General features: G+C 40.7%; 1 protein-coding gene across 1 annotated transcript in view; it reads right to left on the bottom strand.

Annotated features, from left to right (window-relative positions):
- SVEP1 (sushi, von Willebrand factor type A, EGF and pentraxin domain containing 1) overlaps positions 1 to 9,168 on the bottom strand; it is a 247,462-nt gene that overhangs the window by 86,827 nt on the left and 151,467 nt on the right. The window contains exons 16-18 of the mRNA XM_006864679.1: positions 5,757 to 5,990; positions 3,584 to 3,745; positions 2,071 to 2,232 (exon numbers count right to left, since the gene is read on the bottom strand). Of these exons, the coding sequence (XP_006864741.1) occupies positions 2,071 to 2,232; positions 3,584 to 3,745; positions 5,757 to 5,990 (558 nt within the window). The remainder of the gene's footprint in view (positions 1 to 2,070; positions 2,233 to 3,583; positions 3,746 to 5,756; positions 5,991 to 9,168) is intronic.

The raw sequence follows: 9,168 nt of genomic DNA, 5'->3' as shown, positions 1-9,168 counted from the left end.
TACACTAGTTGTAATTTTTTGGAGTTTCTAACAGTAAATTGAATTTAATTGTAGTCCTAGTTGCACTTTTTGTTTCTTTGGTTTATATGTATACATTCATAAGTATTTTTCTGAAAAACTGTAGTCTGTAGGGATGTTAATCAAATATATTTAAAAATTGGGTTTTTAATATTTTAATTCCTAGTAATTTAAACTTGTGTGGCCAGGGATCGGTATAGAGAGAACAAATTAGAAATGCAAATTCTCAGTCCTTATCCCAGAAATTCTGTAAGTGTCTGTTAAGTGCCTTCAAGTTGGTTCTAACTCACAGCCACCCTATATAGAGTTTCCAAGGATGGTTGGTGGATCTGAACCACCAATCTCGTGGTTTGTCGTCCAGTACTTATTGTACAGTGTCACACCAGACCTCTTGAATAAAAAATTCTGGGATGTAGGCACAGTAATCTGTTTTAACAGGCTCTTCACACAGAAGTTTAAGAACCAAAATCACTGGTTCTCAACTTTCCCTTTTCCTGTAGAATCACATGGAGGAACATGAAAAGAAAATCAAAGTACAGGGTCTACCCCAGACAAATTAAGCTAGAATATAAAAGGATGGAGACTGTGTTTCAGGATCTAAAAAATACTGATTTAAATGTGAGTCTGATGTACAGCCAGAGTGGAGAACCACTGATGAAAATCTTTAAATTGGAAGAATGTTGTTGTTGTGTGCCGTGGAGTCGGTTCTGACTCATAGCGACCCTGTACAGGGTTTCCGAGGCTGTAAATCTTTATGGGAGCAGAAAACTTCATCTTTCTCCCGCGGAACAGCTGGTAGTTTCGAACTGCTGACCTTGCGGGTTACGCTACCAGAGCTCCTTATATTCACAGTTTTAAGAAGCATTAGACGGGACCTCATTTTGTAAAATGATCTTTGTATCAAGTCATGCAGCCACATGTATGTTACTGTCTGAGACCTGGGACCAAGTCTAGTACTTCTTTTATATAGCTTTTTGTTAAGTGCCATTGAGTCAGTTCCAAATCATAGTGACCCTGTATAGGATTTATAAGGAGCAGCTGGTGAGTTTGAACTACCGACCTAGCAGTTCAAACCAACCTTGCAATCCAGTGCTTTATCCTACAGCACCACACCGGGACTCCTTTGTATATCTAATAGTACTTAACAACAACAACAAAGTTGCAATCTAATCACTTCAAGCTCATGTCTACCCCATGTGTGTCAGAATATAAATGACATCTGTAGGGTTTTCAGTGACTGAATTTTCAGAAGTAAATTATAGGTCTTTCTTCCAAGGCACTTCTGGATGGACTCAAACTTCCAACCTTTCAGTTAGGGACCCAGTGCATTAACTATTTGCATCAACCCAGGACTCCCTAATGATGCTGTTGTTATTACTGTGGACTCTGACTCATGGTGACTGCATGTGTCCAGAGTAAAACAGCTCCACAGCATTTTCAAGGCTGAGACTTTTCTAAAGCACATCACCAGGTCTTTAATCTGAGGCGCCTCTGAGGAGGTTTGAATCACTACCAAAGATTCCTTATGTTAAATCTGCTGCCATCAAGATGATTTTGACTCATAGTTACCCTGTAGTGGTTTCCTAACACTTGTTATTGTTGTTGTGCCGTTAAGTTGATTCCAACTCATAGTGCCGTGTATAGGGTTTCCTAGAGCTGCTAGTGAGCCTGAACTGTTTACCTTGCAGCTAGTAGTCCAGTGATTATCCTACAATGCCATACCAGGACTTTCCTAACACTTGTTAAGTGCCTTTAAGGTGATTCTGACTCATAGCAACCCTCTCTAGGGTTTCCTTGGAGCGGCTTGTGGCTTTGAACTGCTGATCTTTCAGTTCAGTGCATTATCCTACAGCGCCACACCAGGACCTCTAACATTAGCACAGTTTTTCTACTTAAGTTTTGAAAGGCTGAATTGTCAATCTCCTATAATGAAACAAGTCATTTACATTCTTTGCATACAGTATACATATGGTTTTACTGAAAATATTCCACTCCTTTATGTGTAGAACCTAGTAGGTTTAGAGAAATGTCAGTGTCTAAGGCTTTGATAACCTCCACAAGCAGAAATGTCCACAGCTCCTCTTTTCACAGTTGAAGTGTTTTCTGGACATAAGCGGCAGCTCCGGGAACCGGACTCTGGCTGGTAAGTGCCCAGAGGACATGATTCACAAGTTTGAAGTCCATTTAGTGAGTAGGTGCCTTGTTGACACTGAGCTAAAAAGAAAAATGTTATATGATTAATAATGATGACATTAAGCTGTACGAAATTAGCACTGTGAGATAGAGTTAAGTGAATTTTATTTTAGGACTGAATGAGGGATATGAAGACCTCATCCTCTGCTTAGCCAAGTACACACATTGCATTCTAGACTGCCCCATGCTCACTACTACATTTTAGATTCATTCCCAGTGATTTTTTTTTTCATTGTCTAGCACAGTGCTTGACACAGAGAAAGTGTTTAATAAATAGTTGTTAAATGAAGTTAGAAATATGCATGTTAGAAAGGTACTATCACAGGAACAAATTTTACACTGGGGAAGGGGCAATATTTTCTTGAGGGACAGAAATAAAACCCTAAATTGAAGTAGGGCCTCAAAACTGTCTTGGTAGCTAATAAGAACTATCCTCTTCTGCTATCTTCTGCTACTTACAGACACCATTGCATTCGAGGCTGGCAGAGCAAAAAGATAAATAAAAAAAAGTCTCATCATCTGGCACAGAGAGGCTGAGCAATTTCTAAAATTAATAGTGATGTTTTGTAGATTCCCAGACTCCCAGTGCACTGTTCTCTCTTTCTACCCTTGTCTCCAAATGTCTCATATTCAGCATTGCTCGTATTTCCAATGCATTTTCAGTCACCTGGGTTAATGTGCTGGACTACAAGGCCAGTGTGAACCGCAAGGTTGGAGGTTCAAGCTCACCAGCTGCTCCTTGGAAGCCCTATACAGTGTCTATATGAGTCAGAATCGACTCAATGGCACTTAACAACAACCACATCACAAGTTCTGAGTTTTTATTTGTCCCTAAACAATGGCAAAGAAGCGCTATTTCAAAACTCTTATTTATGAACTCCTTAATTATGAAAGAAAGTGTTTTCAGAGTGCATGAAAAGTTTCCTATCATAAACATTCCCATCAGGAATAGTCACTGTGAATAATAAAAATAGTTAGAAAATACTACATCCTTCTGTAGAATAAATTCATACCTGTAGTTATTCACTTCCAAGTAAACAGAATTGATGCAGCCTATGAAGTACCATTCCAAGAAAATATGATGTAAGTCTTTCCCACACATTAATGTGAGATTAAAAAATAAAAAGTCCAGGCTCCTTCATATGGATTGGAGATATTGACAGTGAGTTTTGACTTCTAGAGAGCAATGGATGTTCCCATAAGGAAAGGTACGTTGATTTTTTTAAGTGGGGAAAATATTCAGTTAATAAAATTAGCAAAGTAATGAAATAGCTTTAAGTTATCTCTTAGTTCATTCAAGTTGCTATTTAGATTTCAGAACTGGAAACAAAATTCAGGTTTCTTCTTGTCAAAATGTACACTAAGACCCTACCTTTACATTCAGAGATGGTTCTGGAATGGAGATATTCTGTGTAAGTCCCAACTGGACAGAGTTTGCAGTCAAGTTGCCCTTCTTCATCTTGATAGGATCCTAACCCACAGCTTTCACAGACAGAGTGCTCCAGAGAATAATAAGTTCCCAAAGGGCAATTCACTGACAAGAGAACAAGCAAGCCACACAGAAGAACATGATAAACGATAACAATGGAACTCAGCTTCTTTGTTCCTAAGTGCATACAAGTAATAAAGCATGTTCCAGGTACATATATGGGTTACACTTCCAGTGGTTTATTCACCAGGCTAAACTTCTAGAAATATATTCCTGAAACCAACAGTAGAAGATTCTCTTTGGGGGAAAACGCAAATTCTTGTTGACCAAGTTTAGGGCTCTGTAATGGGTGCTTTAAAGTGTAGGCTAAAGGTAAATCTAGCTCATTTTAGGAAGTACACAGCTAAAAAAGAAAAAGCTCCTGCATCAAAGAATAAAATATGAATGTGCAGGTTAATTTGGAGCTTTGAGAGATTTAAGAAAACATTTTCTCAGCTGTTTCTCTGGTTGGCTTGCCTGTAACAGCATCATTTCTGGAGACAGAATCTGGCAAACACAGTGAGACTAAACCAGATGCATTAAGTAGACCCTTATTTCTGTTTACAGGAATTATTGCTCACTGCAGGCAAGTTCTAGACATCCCTAGACCTACGGACCTGAGGAAACAGGCCACTTTTGAACATTTTTTCTCTTTGAAGTTTTGGCCTACTCTTTGACAACCTTGGAGTGGTTCAAAAATTTCCAAGACCAAAGTGAAATGTTAAATTCACTAGAACACCTGCTAGCAAAGTTAGTCTCTTTAGATAAAATAAAGGGCACTTGAAGTCAGTGACTAGGTGATTCTGGGGTTTGAAAGTATGTAAGAATTACCTGGGGAGTTCTGGTGTGGCACTATAGAATAAGTGCCACACTCAACCACAAGCCTTGTTTGAACCATAAGGTCACTGGTTCAAACTCACCAGCCGTTCCTCCAAAACCCCAAACAGGGTCGCTATGAGTGGGAAATGACTTAACAACACTTGATAACAACAACAATAACAATACAGATCCCAGGGCTCCACATCCATAATGTCAGAGATGAGCCCAAGTCAAGCTGCACTGTAACAAGGACGTTAGGTGATATTCCAGACCCAGGTAGTCTGGAGAACACACTGAGAAAGGTGATCGCTGGTCTATGTGCCTCCTGTGTTTTACTCACCTAGTGAAGAGGAAAATAGAACAGGCTTACAGTGACACTGATTTTAATGAGCTCAATTTGTAAAACTATGAAAAACCCAACTAAATCCACCTACAGAGGGACTAGCCCAAGACTCATATCATTAGCTTCAGCTGAGCCCACAGATTTTGGTTAGAGGAAAGTCCACAATTACAAATAAGGACTTTGTCAGGAAATGGGCTGGAATTGATCTAGCTTGTGGCACTCTCAAATACCAGTTAAGAGCTAAGAGACTGGGAGGAAGTAGGGGGAATGGGGAGTGGCTGCTCAGTAGGTATATGGTTTCTTTGGGGGTGATGGAAACTATTTGGAACTAGAGAGAGATGATATCACACAATATTGTGAATGTACTAAATGCTGCTGAATGTACACTTGAAAATAGGTTATTTTCTGTTATGTGAGTCTCACCTCAGTTTTTAAAAAAAACCAAAACCGTTAAGTTAAGGCTTAGGTGTTGGCTGCTAGTGTGGGAATCTTAGCTACACCACTTACTGTCTAAACAGTAAGACTGAAGGAGTAACTGCTCAGCATTTCTAGTCTCCATTTTCTTATCTCTAAAATATGTTTTATAATTATGGTGCCTCATGGGAAGTGATCAGCTGGAATACGGAAGTGGTAAAAAAAAAAAAAAGCATTAGCTATTATAGTTATTGGAAATATTGCTGAGAACTGTGAAGTCTAAAGCTCTATAAATAAAACTAAGATGTCAGCTCCTCACTTAAAACAGATTTTTTTGTCCTGACCCTTAGTGACAAACTAGTAGTAACAACCATACAAAATATATGTTTCATTTCAGTATCCCTTTATAGTTGTAAAATGACTTTCCTAGCTCATCTGATCCCAAATACACTAAATGTTTTTAGTCCCAGGGAAGTGATTGCAGGAGAAGCTGATGTTTACCACACATGCGCCCTCTCAGCACTGAGCCTGGTCTGCAGAAGAGGAAAGCCTTTTCTGTTTCTAAGGAGTTGCTGTCTGCGATGAGCATTTCAGAGGCAAGCTGAAACGAATACATGGGCTCCTTATTGAGGGTCCTTTTCAGTCGGTTTGTGATAGTTTCCAGTGTCTTGATGAGTCTTTGCTGATTTTCCAATTCAAGGGTATCATTTCTTTCATCAGGTAATGGCACACTAGCTGAGATCAGAGCAAAACAAAATAAAACATAACACACACATATGGGATTTTAGAAAGCTACTTGTAGTTCATTTGCACCCAAAAGATATTGCATATTAAACATATTTCAAGAAAAATAAACAAAACCATCACTTACTGAGTAAGTGTTGTTCTTGTACAGTAGAGTTGAAATAGGGTTTCTGAAGAGCAGCTGGTGGGTTTGAACTGTTAACCTTGTGGCTCACAGTCTAGTACTAACCCTACAGCCCCACACTGGGAGTTCAACTAACTACTACATTTAGAAATGTTACAATTTCTCTTACTTTTATTATATACTGGATTGACATCACCTTTTTTTTTTTTTTAACAACAGATATTTTAATTATGATAAATATGTATGAGGGGATTTCAAAATGTACAAGAAAAAATTGAATTTAAAGATAATGGAATTTTTCTATGAACTTTTTCCCCCTTCTTTTTAATGCTTTATTGTGGACTATATGATAGTCTACATGGAAGAACAACAGCTTCACATTCATCCTATTGTATATCGTTTCATTGCCATGGCTACACTCGCCCTTATGCACCACCAACCAACTGAAGGGTACACCCCGCAAGCCTGCCCCCCTGTCATCAGCACACAGCCCCTCTCCCTCTCTGGGTCCAAAGTCCCCAGCCGCTCCATTTTTCCATGTCATCCTCTCTGCCTCCATCTCTGGCATCACTGCTTCTCTGAGTAGGGTTCCGTTCTCCACTCTTCTTCCTTGATGTTCCCAGCGACCTCTGCAAAGTCAATCACTACTCCCCTCTTTTTGCCTTGAAACGTCTACCTTTACATTTCCAACCCTTACAGTCAGTCCTGATAACAATTACTCACCATTGTATTGCAAGAGACCTATCCGCATCTCTTGTCATCAGCCCCACCGAGACAGATTGGATACTACTCAATGGAGATTTTACCTTGCTCCACGCCCTCTGGATCAAGGTTCCCTATTGAAAACTTGTAAGCCAGTCACTTCTTGCCTCTGTAGCCCTCCCCCCACCCCCCCACCCCCACACACACATTTTGGGTAGCCAATGTCCAAGTTGCCCATCCCTGGCCATTCCATGTATGGAGGGGGTGAGAATGATCCTTGCTGTTGAAGATTTGTTCCCTCTTTTGAGCTACTGCATCCATAGATATAGGTCAAGTTCATCAAATTGTATCAGATTACTCTTTTTTCCTCTTCTTTCTTCTTCTAGTTGAACTCTGATCATCCAGTCATTGAAGCCAGGTCAACTGGGTATTATCTGCATGTGTGGGTGTACTTATGCATGTGCCCTGTCTTCTTAGGACCTAGCTCGCAGCTTCATTGCTGTTTTTCCCCCACTTCCCCTTATTGGTGATGAATGTGGTCATCAATCAAAGCATGTATTCCCATTGCATCTTAGTCTTAGAAGGAGGTTTGCCCTGAGGGGACCCAGCCATTTGCCTTGACATCTCCTGGGTGAGCTGCTTGTTTGTTCTTGTAGTAATCAGTTGGTGCCTATATTGTTTTGTATTTTTCCTGTCAGTCTTTCTTTCAAGAAGTATCTTCTGTTCTTCTGGCCACTCCAGGCTGGTCTGCTTGTCCTTTCAAGTGGAGGTTTCCCACCTCAGAAGATTCTGGATGGGGTTCAGGATTCCACCTATGGTCTTGTGTAATGCAGAGGCTCCACAGGAAGCCTCCTTCACTGGGCATGTTGTACCCCCATTTTAGGTATTACAATCAGTTATAGTCAGAAGACGGACTTACAAGCTTCCTATGGTGATATATCTGGCTAGTCCTTTCTCTCCCTCTCATGTGACTATTTTATAATGGTATGCCAGGGAAACCAAGATTCAAAAGACAGCCAAGCATCTTAACATTATTTTCCCCCTTTCCCCTGTTCCAACCATGTCTCAATCCCTGTATCCCAGAGCCCTGTTGTTCCAAGGTTGTGCATACATCATTATTTACCTCTGTCCCACTTCAGTTTCACATTCATCCTATCATATTTCATTTAATTGCAATCCCCTCCACGCATCATCAAATAACCAAAGGATACACCCCACAAGCCCCCCTCCTCTCCCCCTGGCTGTCAGCAAACAACTTCTCTCCCTCCCTGAGTCTCGTGTCCCCAGCCATTCCAACTGTCCATGTCATCATCTCTATCTGCATGATAGCTATACTGCCTATCTGGGTAGGGTCCCACTTTCTGCTCTTCTTGCTTGATAATCCCAGGGACCTCCACTGCTGGGCTGCAAAATCAATTACTCTCCTCCTTTTGCCAAAAAAAAAAAAAAAGAAAGAAAGAAAAAAATCTGCCTCTACATTTCCGACCCCCACAGTCAGTTCTGATGACAGTTACTCACTATTGTATCAGAAGAGACGTATCCCCATTTCCTTTTGCCATCCCAGTCCCAACAGATTGGAAATCATTTAGTTGAGGTTTTGCCTACCGCTGCCCCACCTGAAACTAGGCTCCTTCTTGAAAGTTTGTAAGCCAGTCACTTCTTGCCTTTATAGCCCTCCCACATTTTGGGTCTGGGCAATGTCTAGTCCCCTTTAAGGTATTCCAGTCAGTTATAGGCTGAAGACGGGCTTACATGTTTACATGTTTTCTATTGTGATGTTTCTGGCTATTCCTCCCCTGCACCCTAAGTGTCTATTTCACAATGGTAGGCAAGGGAGACCAAGATTCAAAAGACAGCCAGGCATCCTAACATTATTCCCCTCTTTTACCCTTTCAAACCATGCCTCAGTCCCTGTATCTTGAAACTCTGTTATTCCAAGGTTGTGCATACATTGTCATTTACTTGTGTCCCACCTAGCATATGTGAGCCTACCCAACCGTTCTCCCATTTGCCTTTTTCTTCTTTTCCCCTCCCCTTCTTGTGTATTGCCAGACCCTCCTCCCAGCACCCAGGTTCTTCTATGTCTATTCCCTACCCTGTGCTCTATCTCCCCTCCCCTTCCCCTCCTCTCATCCCATACATCCCAGTGATCAGCAATTATATATATAGTTTGTTTTTTTGCTCCCCCTTTTGGGTAGGTTCTTTGTCTTAGTCTTTTACAGTAATGGTCTTATGCAGTATTTTTCCTTTTGTGACTGACTAATTTCACTCAGCATAATGTCTTCAAGGTTCATCCATGTTATGCAGTGGCTTGCAGCTTCCTTGTTGTTCTTCAAGGTAGCA

Source organism: Chrysochloris asiatica, unplaced genomic scaffold (genome assembly GCF_000296735.1).
Source record: "Chrysochloris asiatica unplaced genomic scaffold, ChrAsi1.0 scaffold00069, whole genome shotgun sequence".
Taxonomy (NCBI): domain Eukaryota; kingdom Metazoa; phylum Chordata; class Mammalia; order Afrosoricida; family Chrysochloridae; genus Chrysochloris; species Chrysochloris asiatica.
The sequence above is the reverse complement of the archived record's forward strand: the minus strand, read 5'-3'. Positions and strand labels throughout refer to the sequence as shown.